Raw genomic sequence first — 18,709 nt, forward strand, 5'->3', positions numbered from 1 at the left:
GAAAAGCCGGTGTTTAACGGGGGCCGGCGAGCCCGCTGCCGCCCAGCGCCGCCCAGCTGCCTTCGCAGCCGCCGCCGCAGAAGGAGGTGCTAATTCCCAGCTCCTTTCTGCCATCTCTGAATCTCTTTTCAGCCCCATTTTAGGGCCAGGACATCAGCAGCTTCCCCCCTGCAGGAGGCCGGGGGCCATCAAATATTGCAGGGTGCTCTTGGCACGCGCCCCGACGGACCCCAGCGCTGGTAGCTCGCGAGGGGTTACGGGGCAGGCGCTGCTCCCGCGAGCACCACTTAACTTTGGTGATTAAAAAGCCACCCGGCTCATGCCAGTTCATCCGCTGCTACCCACCTGCTCGCAGATGGCTCCCGTCATGGTTACGGGGAACGGCCGGACATTGCCTCTCCCTAAATTTTCCCTCTTCCTTTGGTTGCTGAAGAGCTTGAGCTCCCTCTTCTCCTCCTCATCCAACGAATTGCAGTAGCGGACCTAAAAAACACAAGCGATGCCCGGTGTTAGGGGTGTGCCCGGCTCCCCGGCCGGCGAGCCCCAGTTCCACAGGCTCTGCAAAGCCCAGCACGGGGGTGACCCAAATGGACCCCGTCCTCGGCTCGGGACGCTGGAGAAACGCAGCTGTCTGGGCTTCGCTCAGCCCCGGGTTCGGCCAAAATTTCAAGAGGCAGAGATGGGAAGAAAGGGCGGGAGGAAGGTTGCTCTTCAGGTGCTGGGCTCTAGGAACATCTTAAAAGTTGGGTCCTCTGAGCCTCACCCAGCCCCGGCAACCAGCCTGACGGCTCCCCTGCTTCCTCCTCAGGGCAGAGGTCTTACGGCAGCTCCAAAATGTTTTATTGGCATTTCTAGAGCGCAGCAGTGGTGCAAATGAGGGAGATCCAGGTATGTGGGAACTCCAACTATTCTTCCAGCATAGCGTCAAGTTTGCATCTTTGCAAAACCTCTGAGCTGGAAGGTAATAAGGAAATAAGTGAAACAAAAGGATATAAACAGAGCGCGACGCCATTTCCCCAAAGCTTGTGAAACTGCGAGGTTTTCCTGGCTATTGCCATCCTGCAGGCTTAGCTCTTGGCTGATGGCATCTCAAGGGAGAACACGACCGACGAGCCGGGGCGGCCACGTGTAGCACCAGCGCCCAGCCCGGCCTCCGTTCCTTTGGAGAGCGGGCTCGTGGAGCCCAGCGGGATCACTCACCTGAGCCACCAACACATCTTGAATTCTCAAAGAGGCAAAACTGAGCGCGAGGGGAAAGCGGATGCAAAAAATTGCCACTTTGCAGCAAACACACGCTGCAGGCTCGTGCCTCCGGCTCGCAGCAGCAGCCTTCGCACGCGTTTATTCCTGCGTTCCGCAGCTGTCGGAGGCTGTGGGTTTTCGGGGGCTGCCAGGGAAGGCAGGCGGGCAGGTTGGGGCCCGAGGGCGCTCGGGAAGAAGCCCCTGCCCGGTGCCTGGAGCTCCCCCGGTGCTGGCAGCACCACGCTGTGCTGGTGGCGCCCAGCCACGCGCAGGCAAACTTGTTAAAATCTGACCTAGATCAAACAAGTTACCTGCACGTATTTTTCCAAAGCGGCTTCTTCAGAAAGCAGCGTGAAAGTAAATTTTTTTTTTTTTTTTTCTTCTTGTTTACACAGGGAAATTTTGTGGGCTACCAGAAGCCAATGTTCTCACTGGCGAGAACGGGACGTCGAAGAGCGGACCCCTTTTTGCTGCCTCACATCTTTCTCGCAAGACGTAAGGAGGTTTATTTGCTCTGACTGGTCTTGCCAGGCTCTCCCAGCTCGCGAGGCTCAGCCCGAGTGAAAGCCCTCCTCGGCACACGCACTCCCACTCCCACGGGGAGTCGGAAGCAGCGCTGGGGAAAAAGCTTTTGCAGCTGCGGATCTGGCTCCAGCTGATCTCAACAGCGTTTCACGCCACTTTTAACGCGGCTTTGGCCTCTGAGAGCTCAGAAAGTGCTTTTATTTCAGAGAACTGAAGGAAGATGGTTTTCAAAATGTTAACTTTAGGAACAAACAACTCCCTCCCCACCTCCGACGCAATCCAAGCAGGGAGCGAGTATGGCACTTAAATAGCAACATGACCAAACTCCAAGTAAATCCCCCCCCCCAAAAAAAAAAGCAGAAAGGGCCGAGAAAGGACCAGCCGTGCTTCCAACGAGAACAACCCCAGGCGGTGCACGCCCTCCCCACGGGCAGCCCTGACGGATGGACGTCCGCGGACACTTTTCGGTTACTAACCTCATTGTCGTGCGGCGGCAGCTGGTGCAAAAGCTGCTTTATGCGAGACTTTTCTCCCGGGCTGTTGACGTAGGGGACCTTGTCCTCGGGCAGGCAGCTGTAGTACTGGTGCACCTACGGAGCAAGAGAGGGGACTGCAGTGGGGGTCCCCAGCCAAGCCCGTGCCCGGCCAGCAGCCACCCCCCGCGGGTTTTGAGCTGGGAAACGGCAGCCAGGCGCCGCTTTTGGTTTTATTGCCTTTTCTCCACGGAGAAAGAGGGGTGGCAGCCCCGGCGAGGTGGCGGAGCTCGTTACCGTTTGCTCGGTCAGCCTCCATAGCGTTAGCATGTTTCGCCGGCTGCGGGGATGTGTCGGCACCTGCCTCGGCAGGGGAGGTTAAAAAGGCTGCGCCCCGGCAGCCTCCGTCTTGCCGGCTATCTCAGCCTCCACCTCCATCAAAACCCTCCGGGCTTTTTTCTGCAGCAATTTGTGGAAATAAACAGCAGATAAAAATCTGTTGGAAGGCCTGTTTTGGTTTTTTTTTTTTTGTTTTTTTTTTTTTTTTCCCTCTCTCGTCTCGGAGCGTATAATTAAAATCAGGTATTAAAACGGCAGCGCGGTGGGGCACGGCGTGCCCCGGCGCTGGAGCAGCCCGGTGGCAGCCCGGAGAGGAAGCGCAGCCCGAACCCCGGCGTCTCTCCTCCGACTGTCACACCTGCGACGTGTACTCGAGGGCCGGGCCAGGCACCGGGATGGGGTTCCCCGGCCGAGGATCAGCTCCGAAATGGCCCCGGTGACGTTGAAGAGCTCGGGAAGAAGCAGGAGAATGTAAAGGTAAGGGAAAGCTCGGCTGGATCGGGAGTCTCTGCCGCCCCGGATGCCTGCGGATGCTCAGGCAGGAGCAGAGGGCCGGACGGCTTCCTTAAATCTGCGCTTGGCTAGGGAGATGCGAACTGTTTTCCTGGCGTATAACAGCTTTCTGCCTTTGCCGCGGTGGGATTAACCCCCTGAGATGCTCCCTCGGCTCCCAGCCGCTGCGGTGATTCATTTCGGAGCGGCTGCACTGCCCGCAGCTCTCGCCGGGCTTTTCCCACACGACACTCGCTTCGCAGTGGCTCCTGATCAGCTTTTTCCCCTCGCTGGACCTTTTGGGCTTTGGCCTAGAAAGCACCAGCTGGGCGGGCTGCCCCCAGAGGAGCCCCGTCTGCCCGCACAAGCCCTCAGCATCTGCGGGATGACAGGGTCCCGTGGGTGAGCGGGAGGGATGGGGAGGCGGGGGCAGGTCGCTCAGGGCTGGCCGGCAGGGCAGCTCGCCCGCGGGCTCACAGGCTGCCGGGGGTGGCTCATACAGGGAGTTACCTTCAACAGGGAGTTACCTTCAACAGGAAGAAATGGCTTTTTATTCCAGAGCAAATACCCAACCCCGGCATTATTCGGGAATAATTAGTCTGCATTCAGCTCACTCCCTGGTCTCATCCCCTGCGAGCAGAGCTTGCAACCGCTGTTCTTCTCAATTTAGGGTTCCGACCCTAACATCCACCTTTCCCCATCATCACGTTTTGTGGAAAGGCAGATTTTTTTAGCAGCTTTCCGCCCGTAACTGCAGCGCTGATGACAAGGCAACTGCTTGGGTCACGAAGCCAAGGAACACGCTGAGCATATGCCACTGCGAAACCCTAAATTTGTTTTGCTAAGGCACGGCAGAAACAGACCCACCAGCTATGGAAACTGTCAAAGAAAGAAAGGCTGCGAAGGATTTTGTTATGTTAAAAAGAAAACAAACTACATACATTAGAATACTTACTTTGCATTTATAGAGCATCCTTCACCCAGGGACATCAAAGCACATTAAAAACACTTAAATTCTTACGACACGCTGCACGAGGTAGCAAATGCAGGCACTGGAAAGGACTGTTTGCAGCGTAACGATGTTCAATGAGCTCCCTGAGTTCACGCAGCCAGCCCGTAGCAGAGGTGGCAGCTGAAAATCTCCTGGCGATGCCCCGGCTGCCATACCTTCCACCGGGCTGCCAGGCCACCGCGCTGCGCCCTCCCGGCCGGCACCGACGCCTGCTGACTTCCCTCAGCCAAATTCCCCACGTGCGGACCGGTTGCTCGCTTCCCCCCTGCGCTCAGGTTGTTGGTTTGCCTTTTTATGTCTTGCAATGAAGCTCTTTTTTTGCCCACTGAGTCCTTGAAGCTGGCGGAGACCAGAAATGACTTATTTTTTTTTTTTTGAAGAGCCGCCAAATTTCATCAGGCTGCTCCGGTCCCCAGAGCAATGAGCTGTGAGACGCTCACCCTGGGCGAAAGGCAGGGATGCGAGTTCTTCCTTCAGCAACGCGTGCCCAGCTCCATTCCTGCTTCCGCTGGGAAGTTTTCCATTGAGCCTCAGCAGGTCCGCGGGAACTGGCTCCCATTACACCAGCAACATAGCTCGGGAGGGATGGGCAATTTGGTTTGAAAAGCAAAACAAAATAAATACAACAGGCTCCAACCTGTGTTCTGCTGCCTGAAATAACCCGAAAGGGTTTGCTTTGGATCCGCACCAGCCAAGGGGACCTTCTGCACTGGTGCTCATGGAGGGCATGGAGTGGAGGCAGCCGCCAGTCCTTGCCCAGAGCCCGCGGGACATCTTGTGCTGACAAACCCCCTTCCTTACACCCAGCGGTGGCTTGCTCTGCCGTTGCCTTTACACCCACCGCCCCTCCTGGGAACAAACTCGAACCAGGGGGACGCACAGATCCCTTCTGCTGGGGCATCGCTCCTACCCCGAGAGGTGCAGTCGGAGTGCAGGTGCAGAGCAGAAGGACGCCCCTTCCCCGGGCTGACCTTAATCCAGGCTTGTGCAAATACACTCTCTCATCCATCGCCCATCCCCCATGGGATGCGCCCGGTCGCCCGCATGGCAGAGCCGAGCCTGGGAGGGACGGGGCGCAGACTGCCTCTGCGCTCAGCCGCAGCCTCTCCAACCCCGCCAGCGAGCGGCCGGCCGTTGGGCCGCCACAGCCCGCTCGGGATGTTCAAGAATAAGGAAAAACAAAGAAGGAAAGGGGGGATTCTCCGATCGGTGTGGCTTTTCAAGGAAAAGGCCTGCAGAAAATGTTAACTCACCAGAAAACTGCTCAGTCTGCGCTTTGCTTTCGTACAAAAGGTCGCTGTTTTCCATGAAAATAACTCCTCCTCCATCCAGCTCCGGTCCAGAGCACGCACAAGTCTTTATAGCTAGTGAGCCTTGCAGGGCCGCTGCGGCCAAGGGGCCCGATCCAGACCCCCCCAGCCCCAGCAGACAGCTCCTCACTGACCTTACGGGCTCTGCAACATGGGCTGCATCCACACAAGGAAGGCAGTGTGGGGCAACGACCCAGGACGGGTAACGCATCCCTTTTAAATCACGTACTATCTCTAACTGTTTTATTACTATATGCTTCTGCCGGACAACACAGCAGCTCCCCATCCTGCTATTTCCCCCCGCAACAGATCTGCTCTGGCCATGATTACCCCGACAAGCATCATAACACACGAGAGCCCCGTGTGGGGCTTGGTTTCATCCTCAGCTGCCCCACTTGCCCCTCTTCACTGTGACCTCTGCACACATCTGGATGGGAGAAACCCCGGAGGAACCTGGAAAACATCAGGCTGAGTTAAAGTAAGGCTTCAGACAATGTCACGAGGCCCTGATGCCACGGGGACGGGCTGGCCGGGGCGCTGGAAGCCAGGCTGGCTGCGGGTGCGGTGGCACGCTGGCCAGCCGGGCAAGCCCTGTCCTGCCCCGGGGAGGTCTCCCAGGCGCTTGGACGGGCTCTGTGCCGCGAGAACCCGGCACAGCAGATGATTGCCATCTTCCCAGGGTGTTATTCTCACCTTCAAAAAGAAAAATGCCCAAACGCCAAGTTTTGCTCACGAAAAATGATCCGCGTTTTGGAAATTATCAGCTGCTTGGAGCGAAAAGGGGAGGGCACGGGTAGGGGAGGGAAGATAGAAATTAAAAAAAGAAAGAAACCAGGAGAGAGGAAAGAACACAATGTAAAACAAGGGTAGAGAAAAGCCTTTAAAGTGGAGCCAACTTTATTCAAAGGCACTGAGGAAAGTAATTACATTAGTTTACAAATGCCTTTGTGTTCTGCAGTCTTCCTAGGTTTGGGGTGTGTTTCCAGTTTGACTTTGACAGTTTACAAACCTACCCTGTTCCCGCTAAACAAAGGCAGGACTGCAGCTTCTCCCGGCGGTCCCAGGGGTGACCAAAGAAAGACAAAACCCACGCCAGCAGCTTTGTGGGCAAAGCCTTGCACCTTCTAGAAGGAAAAGTTTGCAAACAACCTGTGAATTTAAGCCATTGATGAAGGATCTCTTTGATCAATTAATTAAAGGAGGCAGAGGGGAAATACCACGTTTCTTATGCCATGAATTGCTGTTGGGAAGCGGCATTCGGTCGTACTCGCCCCGAGTACAACACCCCTACCGAAAGCACCCACCAAACCGGGCTGTTTGGGATGACTGTACCGCTGGGATGGACTACAAAGCAGCGCGCGGTGTCCCGGCGCGGCGCGGCGCGGCTGATGGGTGCCGACTTGCTCAGCCGTAACAGCTCCGGCGCATCCAGCCGGGCAATCCCGCCTGGCTTTCAGGAAACCAAACAAACTGCAAACCGGCTGAAAGGCTTTTGCGAAGAGCTCTGCGAGGGCAGGACGTGCTGGCCTGTGTGCTGCACAGTGCCTGAACACGGACGTCCCCAAAAAGGGGGACCTCAGTGAGCCACCGCTCAGGCACAGCACAATAAATCAGCACGTGCAGTGGAAGTCTGTTCAAAATCCAGGCACGCCGACATCCTCCGACGTCCCCCCGTGTGCCCAGGAAAGCGTCGTTTCCCCTGGGACCATGCCGGGGGTCCCACAGCCCCAGCGGTCCACCCTGTGCCACCCGGGGATGTCCCGCACTGGCGCGTGGAGCTGCAGCGACGCGCGGAGCGGTGGCTGCCGGTGCGTGCGCGGGTGCACTCACATGTGTGCGAGCATCCCCCCGGCTCGCCGCGCGCGAGCTCCCACGAGCTTTGGCTGCAGCGGGAGGAAGGCGGCCAGCAGCTCCGACAAGCCTGTGCTGGCCCGGGCGAGCAGGGCTGCTCCCGCGGCTTGCCCGCTCCTCCCCAGCGCTGGCTTTTTACCCGCACGGCAGGCACTAAATGGTCTTTTACACCGGGCGCTTAAAATCAAGAGAGAAACGAATCTGGTGTCTTCGGTGTTGCTCCCATTCCTGCTGGCTTCCCTCGGAAAAAGCAAAGGGGAAAAAAAAAAACCCCAACCAGACAAGCCACGCGCAAATAACCCTCTCAACGTGTCCGCAAGATGTTGCAAGCGCCAGGACACGCAGGCTCGCACACAGCTCCGCAGATGATAGCACGTGTGAAACTGGAAAACGGGTCCAGTGTGCTTTAGCCTAAGTCTGGCACGTCCTCCTCCTTTTCCGTGGACCTCAGGATACAAAGCACTTATTTATTTCCTGAAGCAAAACAACCCTTGCAGCAAGGCCAGATGCTGGGGAAGGGAGAGGAGAGCAGGATCTGCTGGCTGGGTCTATGGCGAGCAGGGAGGCAGCCAGGCACGCACCCCGGGAGGGAGCCGGGTCTCCCCGAGCCCCCGCAGCCCCGGTGGGAGAAGACCCTTATCACCCCCAGATCCCTGAAGGTGCCTGTGTGCCGGCACGGGGCGGTGGGAGGCGGATGCAATCCCCGGCGCCAGGCGGTCCGGTGCCCCGCAACGCTGGGCTTGCTCTCGGAAACCCGCTCCCAAGTCGCCGGGACAAAGGCAGGGAACAAAGGAAAAATAATTTTCCTAAGTCCTATTTGTTCTGGCACGCTTTGCAGCTCTCCGCGCGCTTCTCTCCCACGGCTAACGGCAGCCGAGCCGTTTGAGCATTGCTGCTCACCAGTCGAGAACGCCATCCGTTCCTGCCAAGCCTTTGGAGCAGCTCTCGGTCTGTAAGAGATCCCGCGGAAACATTGCTTCCTGCTGGCATCAAAGCAGAACATTTGAACGAAGGCTGTACATCCACAAGTTTTAAACTTGTGAAAGCGCGTGCCATGATTTTTCTTTTTTTTAAGCAGAAATCGAATTTGGATTAAAAGGAGCCTGAAACGGCGCTTTCAAAAGCATCTGAGAGTGGTCTTTGTGCTGCAAAGTACTGACCGGCAGAGCCGCTCTCGCACCGCTCAGGGAGCCCTGGAGCACCAGCAATTATAACGATCATCTGCTGCATAGCTGATAATTCCCCTGGGTACGCCACTTAAAATGCTCTTGTATTTGTAACTCCTAGGGGAGCACACTAGAATACCACTGCAACAAGGACAAGCTGCAACTGTACGCTGGAATAAAGCTCCAGGACAAGTTTATATTGTGTAGTCCAGGATTCTTCTGTTTTCTTTTCCACTCCCTGCTCTTCTCCTGCCTCCTACCTCTGCTGACCACCACACGGCTACTTCTAATTTAAGAACCAAGCAAACCCCATCAGGTGAGGGGTTTTGTTTCCTGTGGCCCACCAAAAGCAGCTGATTCCCTCCCTGATAATAAGATGGTCCGAGGATGAAGTAATTGTAACAGCTTCCATCGGCTCACCGCAATCAGGCAAACACCCCAGGACACAGAAATGGAGCAAAAGCCCAGACGCATGGGTTTGCCATGGTTTTTTTTTGTTTGTTTTTTTTTTTGTTTTTCAGCCCTGGATGCACCACCTCCTCCATCCGTTCTGCTTCAGGGTAGAGGGAGTAGTTCCAGGACCTCCTAACCCGCCCCAGCCGCCCCCTCCGAGCCAGGCAGCACTGGCATCACACATGGAAAAAGCATTTCACGTGCAGGATTGCTGCTCCGTCCGGCTGGCAAGCGTTCCGCACGGTCCGATGCCTGGAGGCTGGATTCAGACAGCTCCAGCCTTGAAATAAGAGCCGCTAACTGCCAGGCTCTTCAGATACCCTAAGAGTTCACTGCGGAGGTGATGGACTTACTGCTACCTCAAAGTGAAATTGGAGAGCTGTTAAAAATGTGCTGAAACGCAGCTTTTGGGCAAAATACTCCAGCGTGCACGTGTCCAAGGAGGTGGCTGCAGCTTCTGGCACCGGCAAACATGAGTTACAGCTCCTCTTCAGGCTCCCCATCCGGAACGCTCTGCTCTCAGGGTCCGGATCTACCAAGGCAAGCAGAGCTCTTCATGGCGCTTCCGTCCTCCCTCTACCTGCCCATAAATTAGTTTATCTCTTTTTACCCCATTTTTACCCCATTACTACGCAGGCTCGGGGCACGGGGTTGCTTTGGTCTGTCTTGCTCCTTCCTTGCTGCATGCAAGGCTTGAGTCTCTTGAGGAGTGAAACAGTTTGCTCAACTTATAGGGCTCAAGAAAGGACAAGAAGGTAAAACGCACTCGATCGTGACACACAGGCAGGAGCGAGGCACACAACCCCCAGAGACGACTGGCCCAGATAATGTACTTTCTACCACACCGAGGTGGTGAAAGTGGGTATCTTTAGGTAAGGTGTAAATGCATGTTCAGTGTAGGTTCGTCTCCGCTCTCCTTTCCTCAGTTCATGACCTGAACAGCAACTGATGACGCTTGCAGGTTTTATAACTCAAGCCGTTGCTATAGGTCTTGCAGAAGATCCACAACAGGTACGTTAGCCCCTGAATAAACTCCCCGTGACAGCTACGAGCTTCACACCACACTGCAAAGCTCTCGAGGTCCAAGCTCTAATGGCCACCTTAGTGGAAAATGGTCCCCTGGACCTTCACGCTACTAATTTTAGCTCAGATAAGATTTTCATAACTTTTTCAGGGACTCGATCAGAGCAACTGTGCTGACAGCGTGAGGGAATTAAGTTCTTATGGCACATACAAGGGTCTTGAATGTTGGCATGCCGGAGCCGCGCAGAAAGCCGCACCACAGCTGAAGTAGAGCCCCATCTTTTATTTAATTGGAACTCTGTGCCCGTAACCAGCTGCTCCTATTATTGAGAAACAATAAAGACAGAAATCCTCAAAAATCCCTTGTATTCAGAAATCCAAGCTGGCACGTTATAACCCCTTTGGATTTCTCCAAACCACAGGCCTAAGGAATTCAAGGCTGCGCATTCACATGTATTTACACATGCCTTGCCTAAAAATGTGAAGAACACATCATAAAAGCAGTTATTTTAAAGCATCTGCCCGCAAACTTATGTCAGTGCAAGGAGGATCAGCTGTCGGACTGCCAGCCCGAGCAGACACACTGGCTCCCGAAATTGCCTTCCCCTGTCTTCGCAGCCAGGCCTGGTCCGGGATTTTGCTTTGCTGAGGACACGTTTCTATCGCCGTCTGCCCATTTCAAGACTTCCACAACTATTTCTTCATCTGACCATCGAGCGGCAGGCAGGAAAAAAGAGTATTTCTCAAAGCCCGCGTCCCGAGCTTCTGCCTCGCCCCCCGTACAGCCACCTCTCCCGTTCCCATCTGCACCCACATCTTCCAGGAGAGAAGTCCCTCTTCTGCCATAAGACAACGAGGTCCAACCCCAAGCGGGACTAGAGCCCACAGGAGCCTGCTGCTATTACAAGAAACCACATTTTCTAATCACGTCGTAATTTATGGAGCTCAGTCGTGGGTTTTTACCCGTCGCTCTCCCTGTTGGCAGGCTGCCGCTGAGCCTTACACCTCTGATGGCTTGAAACCTCTTCCAATTTCCTGCCTGAATGCATTCGGAGCCAGTTTATATCTATGTTCTGGTGCCAAAGGTGGAGCTTGAATAACTGCTCTTCCTCCTCTAATGCATAGGGAGCGATCATAACCCTTCGATTTGCTAGGCTGAACAAACCAAGCTCTTCTAGGCTCCTCAACAAAATAACACTTCCAGGCTCCTTCCAGTTTATGCCCCTCTTTCTTGAGCAGAGATGCCGTAAATTTTAGCCGGTTTTCCAGATGAATTTTTACCATACTTTATGCAGAGGTATTATAACATTTTTGATATTACCATCTTCATCCCTTTGGTATAAACATATTTAGAAATACATAACATTTATGGCTGTTGTGTAAAGCACTTTGTAGTCCTGCACACTGATGATCCATAACATAAGGGATAACTTTCAGCTTCGCCCTTCAGTGCCATGTCTGGATCAGCATCTGTGAACACTGGACCAAGGCTTTTTTTCTCTTCAGTAGTGGGCATTAAGCAATCAACACAATTTTCACATTGTTGACGTGTTCCACAGACCAGCTGATGCCTGAATTAGTGTCCAGGAATCCGGTGAGACCTTGTAGGCTTGGATCGATTCCCCTCTAGATTATACTTAATAATTTAAACTACGGATCGAAGGGACTCTCCAAATTCTGAAATGACCTGCGGAAACTGCCAAAACCCGATGTCGTGTTTGTTGGCCAGCTTACCCCCCTGAAATCCTGTAAATCGCTGTGTTAAGTGAGACGTGAACGCTGCCTCCCAAGAACAGCGAGGTAGGAAGGCTGTCGTCCAAGTATAATAAGAAAACTGCATTAGTCTTTCAGGGGACCACTTACCTCCCCAGCTCATGTGCTGCGCAGAGATTTTAATAAAGTAGAATATCGCAGAAAAAAGTTGTTTCATTTCATCTGTTCCACGTCAAAGAAGCACGACGGCGAAACAGCAGAAGGCAGAGTAAAACTCACCTCCTGCAAACCTGCATTTTCCCCCCAGCCCGACGGCACCGTCCTCGGGCGGAGCGGAGCCCACCAGCTGCTCCACGGCAGACATCAGCCTTCCAGAGGCTCCACATCACGTACGCACACCTGACTCATCGACCAGAAAGCCACACGTCTGTCTGCAGCCTTGCACGGCTCCAGCAAGCTGCGGCAGAGGTACCTCCTACCCTGGCGGGAGGCAAACGGCACCCTCCTGCACCCCACGGCACCTCCCAGCCCTCCGGGGAAACTCGGGGTGCTGCTCTCCACCTGGGGATAAGCCCCAGCTCTGCGTCGCGGGCTCTTTCGCAGCCCTGGTAAGTCACATCTTGGGTTTGTCTCCTTAGTGGCTCATGTGATGCGTGAAAGGCCCCGAAAGGGCTGGGGGCTGAGCTGTGCTGGAAGGGTTTCAGCGTCTGTCTTAGGCTCTGCTTACGGCTGCTCTTCATCTCCATGGTGATTAGAGACAGGGCTGAAGTGGCAAGTCTGCTAAAAGACCCAGCGACGCAGACAGAGGAGCGCAATTAGAAAGAGGGTGTTTGTACCGAGGAGCACCGTGACCTCTGCAAGGAACAGATGCTGGAAGAACCTAAAAATACCTAAAAACAGATGCTGGAAGAACCCGAGTAGCGCATGAGATGTCAGTACCTACTGTTACTGCTACTCCCTGCTTTTATTTTCTCCTGAGCACCTCAAACTCCCCGATGGCACGCTATTTCTCAAGAAGCACCTGAGGGATTGAAGAAGCATCCAGGTCTTATGGAATATGTCACCACCACCATGCTGGAAGTGGGTTCCAATTGCTGTCCATGCCACGCTGGACTCATCAGAGACCATGTCTACCTGGTCAGGTGCCATCTGTCACTATATATCTGTATTTCCACCCAAAGCTACAGGGAAACGGGCCAGCTTGGGCTCCAGAAGCCACCGACCCACCTGCATGGAAGGCGGTGCTGAGAGCAGGTGGCACCAGCTTGGGTATGGTCCTCCAACGGGACCCCTGAAACCTAACTGGTGCGTGTCCCCGCAGCATGCAGGACCGGCACAGCTACTTCAGGACCATCTGTATCTCTCCATACACCGTGTCTTGTACCTCCTGGGAGGCACAAAGGGATCCTCTGACATACGGAAGGTGACAGAAAACAGGGCTGCTGCCGGATTTGCATGGTCGGATGGCACCGAATGAAAGACGCGGTGCTGCGGAGTTTCAAGCAAGCAGCGAGCCAGGCTTGTAAAGACAAGAAGAAGCAAAAAAAACCAACCCCAAACAACTGGATTTTCTCTAATCAGACAGATAATATTTACAGCCTACGGATGGTGCCAAAATATTTCAGGAAATGCCTAAACTCTTCTGAATAAAAGCTTAAGAAAACACAGTATTTAAGGACAGCAACTACAACAGTAAGAATGAAAGCTTTCCACCCTATCCCAGCCTCCTTACACGGTTTAAAATGATTGCCATAGCAATTATCAAGGCTAAGCTCATTTTGCAATCTCCTCTGCAAATTAAGTTCTGAGTTGAACACATAAAAGATCAGCATAAAAACCACACGAATCACGCAAACTGCAAGGAACAGAAATCAATGTGCGCTCGGCACAGACAGCGTGCTGGGGTCTGATCCATCCCGCTCAATTCCTGCACCGAGAGATCTGAACTTCATTGAGCAATTCTTCCAGTAAGGCACGCACATCATGGTTGAAAAACCCAACCCCAAAGACTTTGGCCCGTTTTTAGAGTCATCCACCAGCTTTGACTGTCTGCCCTGGACTAACCGCAGAGCGGAGCGGTCCAGGAGGGCAGAATATGAGCATCAAGTCCCCCAGCCACACTGGAGCCCCACCACTTTTTTCCCCGTGAAACAGTAGTAGATACGTCTGTATCTGGTCCCTTGCTCAACCACAACAAACCTCATCCTGGAAGTATTTCGTTTCCCCCCTCTCAATTACCAATTACATCGACAGACGCAGAAAAACACAAGCCCCGCGTGGATCGCATCTCTGTTTTGTCCCATTTGCGCATTCAGACCAGACCCGTCTCTGCGAGCGCACCCAGAAACAGCCGCGTGCAACAAGTGCTCGCACCCCCAGGAGAAAATCAGGGCAACTATTTCCAAAGAGCATATGAAAAGGATTTATTTCCGCTAAGCGGCTGGTGTCACCGTTACCTGTTCGGGCTTCAGGCCGGGGGGGACCCACGCGTACTCTTCCAAAGCACAGCCCGAGTCGTCGTCAGAAGTTGAATTCCTCTGGAAGTCAAACATGAGCTTCGTGACGGTCTTCTCCATCTCCAGCGGCATAACTGTTACGATGTGCTCTTCCTGGGAGCACTTACAGTGAAGGCAAATCTTCCTGCAAGGGGAGGAGAGAGGAAAAAGAGGAGATGCCCCCGTGAGTTGCACTTCAAATAAGAAAGCGAAGCGATCCCTGCCAGTCGCTGGCCCGCAGATACTAAACTCAACCCTTTTTTACGCTCAGGCGTTTTCTAACGCAGGATTTGTCTCTCCGACAAAGAGGAAATAAAAGTCCGTATTCGCTGTAACAACACTTGGCAATCAAGCTGAGTCAGACTGCCCAGTGTTTGGGGATGTGTAATTGCTTGTCCCTTTACTGCCCCATGAGGAGTATTTCCAGGGGCCAGCACGGGCGAGGGCCACGTGCCCGCCTGGTGCGGACCGGCGTGCCAGCCGGTAATTGCAGAGCAGTTACCGAATTTAGGACAGCTGAGCACTTGGCTAACACAGAAAATGGTGGATTGACTGGGAAGCTGTGAATGACAGGTCCCTTTAGCATGCTGATAGCATAAATTTGCTTATTAAAGTAGCATAAAAATTGATTACAGTCTGAACATATAAAACTAAATTAAATTAAGGGAGGCTACAAAAAGCACAGTCACACTACAACGGCATCTTTACCGCCCGGCTCGACGGCACGTGCCGCAGCTCAGCAGCGCCCCAGCTCGCACCCTGCCCCAGAGCTGGGGGGGGGGGGGGGGGGGGGAAGCACGAGGATTGAAAGAACAGCCCACAGGTTGCAATTTAACAGCCATTAGCTTAATTCGCTGCAAATATCACTGCTTCGTATTTCTTTTAGGGGTCTGTTCCTGCAGCTGGTGGTCCCTGGGAGATTTTCTTCATGGGTTTGAACCTAAGCGTTTCTCTGCAGGGCTGCCAGGACATCCCTGCCCTTGGCCAGGGGTTAGAGTGGAGGACTAACCTGGCGGAAAACACCCCCCAGCCCCATAAAAAGAGGTTAAAGGGAAAGCCAGAAAATTGGCTTCCATTTCTGCAACTGCAATGCTCCTCCACAATATGGGTCAATGGTATCTATTTTAAAATAACCACGCAGATTCCGAATTAATTTGCTCTGATGAAATGCCACTGACTTCTGAGGAATGAGATACGCTTTCTCTTGGGTAGCAGAAGGGAGACATCTCAGAAATAATACGGTACCACACAAAAGGCAAGAGAAAAGTTACCCTTACCCACTGCCCTCTGCTATAGGTAAAGCAAAGAAACTCAGAGGGCGGCAACAGTTAAACATCGGGGGCTTCATTTTCAAACACCTTTCCTTCTTTTACACCATTGCGTCCGAGCCAGCTAAGCATACCAGCGCTCAGATCCAGATTCGAGTCTAAATTTCCACTTGGCCATTACAGCACAAAAAAATGCACTCTAGCAAAAGTCAAGAGGCTCCGTTAAGTCAAGCCAGGGAGATTTGCCAGATTTTCCCATTTCCTGCCTTTCATCAGATCTAAACCACACAGCGACCCCCACGCACCCCCGGCGTCTGGTTTGCGTCCAGTCGGAGAGTCTCGGCATCGCCTCCGGCTGTTACCTTAAAAAATAATCAAGGCACCATTTCACGTGAATACTTTAATTAATCAGCTACCGTGGAAGGGCGCTCTGCCGCAGCAAAGCCACTGCTTTCTTTGCTGTTTCCATCTCATTTCACGATACGATTAGAAGCGGCTCAAAATGCAACAAGACGCTAGGAATAATTAATACCTCCAGAGCCCCAGATTCAGCACTGGAGATAGTTATTCTAACGCAGTTTATGACTTCTTAGCTAAATTTTAATTTTCAGGATATCACTCACAAGCTTCAAAGGGAGACAAACCCAACGGCCCACGCTCGGATAGCAGCAACGCCAGGGGCACGAATGAGTGCTGCGATGGGGAAAAAGCCAGCCCGCACCTTTCTGCCCTTCTCCCTGCTCTCGACACATCGCCTCCAGGAGATGGAGGATGGCAGAAGAGCATCAGAGGTCTTGGCTTGTAATAAATGAGATAAATCAGGCCATCGTAAGGACTTTAAATAACGATGTCGAAGAGTTAATGAGATGTATGATCAATTAGACCCCACAGGTCACACTCCACGCGACCGCCATCCTGCAGCTCACACCACGTACAGCCGGGAGCGCGAGGACCGGGTCGGGAAGCTGATATTTCCCCCCCTCCTCCTGCCCAGTCCCAGGTAAGCGGGTGCCACCGGCGGGTGGCTCCTCCTGGTCGGAAAAGCAAAGGATGAAACAGACACAGGTAGCTTGTCTACTCATCGGTGATGTCCCCAGGCCAGGACAACGGGCTCTGTTAAAACTTTGCGCCATTAAAATCTGAGCATCTCCAGGCATGGGGTTTCTGCCACCTCCCTGGGCAAACTGTACAAACTTCAAGATCTTGCCCCTGAGATACTCAGTTCTCTTCCTTTCCCCTCATTAAAAGCAGAAGATTAACAGCTTTAATTACAATTATTTTCTTTACATTAGGATATGCTGTTTCGTGGGACCAATACTGAGTGTCCTAGGAGGGTCTTTCCACTCCTATGATATGGTTTCCATGACTTCTTCGCATAGGTCTCACTTACTCAACTTTATCGTCTTCCAGCTCGCTATAATTAAAAATAATTCCCCGTAGTAAAAACTTAATATAAAAATGTACATTTCAAATGTGAGATGAAATTGAAAAAGCAGTATCCCCCCACCGCGCTCAAAGCAGAGCGGCACGAAGTGAGACGACGCACGTGCCAGCGCTCGACCGCGCGCGCGATGACCCGAGCGACAACGTGCCGTCGGGTGCCAACGCTATGCCAGAGAACTGGTGGGTGCTGGAGAGGAGCGGGGCCATGGCCGGCAGCCTGCCTGGCAGCTCCCGTCAGCGATGGCTCATTAGTCATTAACACTGCAGCCTGGGGATGCTCAGGGCATCGGCGTGCCGCATACCGTACCATATAAAGGGTGCCACAGCCCAGGTGGAGTGGCACGTCCCGCAACGGGAAACCCATTGGCTTGGCTGGGGCCAGACAGAAGCCCCACCTAACCACCACCAAACCTCCATCAACAACGATTGCTGCTGCCTGTGCAGCCAAGGAGCTCCACACAACTGGAGAAGAGCCTGGGAAGGGTTTTTTCTTTTTTTAAAGCAAGAAGAAACTAATGCCAATCACGGTCTTCATTCTGGACCTTTCTGTCTTGCTCTCGTCCCAGAGAAGGGTCTGCAAGCTCATCTCGGGGGACTACCTGCCCTGGTGACTAAGAGAGGTCTCCAGCATCGGGGAGGACACAGGGTTGGAGATATTTTGGTGCTGCTGCTAATAGCTGGGGAGATCCTGGAGCATCACTCGACTCCAGGAGCTGAGGGCTGGCGAGGAGAAACCCGGTGATGTTGTGTTTCCCAGCGAAGCAAGGAGAGCTGACAGCACGAGCAGCTTCAGGCACAAAGGATAAATAAAGGAGCTGGTAGGCAGCTGGAGCTTGTGGACAGGGAGCAAGGAAGAGAGGGAGCCGGCCAGCAGCCACGCTGCAGCGGGAGGCACGGGCTGGGGAGCAGCCGGCAGGGCTCCTCGGCACGGCACGGCACGGCACGGCACGGCACGGCACGGCACGGCACGGCACGGCGCTGCGCGCGGAGCTGCCCTGCAGCGGGGCCAGGACGGCGGGAAGCAAACGGGGAGAAAAAGAACATTTCCTGGTGTCAGATTTAGCTGGAAAGGAGCCCGCCTTGAATTGACTTCACATGGTACTAAAGCAGCAACGGCTCAAAAACAGATTGAAAAATTTGTTCGACTCAAGGCCAGCGCTTCATGTGATGGAGTTACAGCATGGATGTCTCTCATTTTGCAACGGCTGCTTTTGCGTGGTGCTCTGGGCATGGCAGCTGGTCCTCTCCTCAGAGGAGGCTCTAACCCCCATCCCCGGTTACATCCCCACCCATCCACTGGCGCAGGGGCCGGTGCAAACTGGGTCCATCGCCCCACGCCAGCCCTCTTCTCTCCCTGGGCGAAACCAGGCACACAAGGGGAATCTGAAGCAAACAGGACCCACCACATCAAGCGGAGAACCCGGCTCCCGAGTCCCTCTCGCTTGGGATGCAGAACCGCGCTTCCAGCCCAGGTCCACCGACGTACAGCTCCACACGAGCCCAACTGACCTGCGCGGTCTCTGGGACGAGGCAGTCTCTTGCTGCACGCCGCAGTCACCAAAGCACAGCCTCTGCCACCGCTGCAGCCTCCCGCAGCCCTCTCGTCGTAGCGACGGCACCACCACCAAGTTAAACCACGCTGAAAACACGCTAGCGCCGTGCGAGAGGCTCTGGAGAGAGCCGCCAGCGTGCCTCCAGCTCTCTGAAGAGAGCCGAGGTCTCCCTGCTGTGAAAAACCAGCCACGGCTCCAAACTGGGAAAGCACAAGCAGAGCTAAATAGGCAGAGAAGAAGGGATGGGGGACGGCAGCCTGGAGCCGAGGCAAAGCGGGTCCTTGCGAATGGTCTGTAGCTCCATCAAAGGAGCCGGCCAAGCTGGCCTCCCCCAGCCAACCGCCTGCGGGA

General features: G+C 54.0%; 1 protein-coding gene across 1 annotated transcript in view; it reads right to left on the reverse strand.

Moving 5' to 3' along the window:
* Positions 1-18,709, reverse strand: part of PRICKLE2 (prickle planar cell polarity protein 2) — a gene marked incomplete at its 5' end in the record, with an annotated part of 110,459 nt that overhangs the window by 17,511 nt on the left and 74,239 nt on the right. Inside the window, 3 exons of the mRNA XM_082487976.1 lie at positions 346-483; positions 2,244-2,357; positions 14,056-14,239. Coding sequence (XP_082344102.1) covers positions 346-483; positions 2,244-2,357; positions 14,056-14,239 — 436 coding nt within the window. The remainder of the gene's footprint in view (positions 1-345; positions 484-2,243; positions 2,358-14,055; positions 14,240-18,709) is intronic.

The sequence above is a fragment of the Vanellus vanellus genome, assembly GCF_965231255.1.
Source record: "Vanellus vanellus genome assembly, chromosome: 9".
Lineage (NCBI taxonomy): Eukaryota > Metazoa > Chordata > Aves > Charadriiformes > Charadriidae > Vanellus > Vanellus vanellus.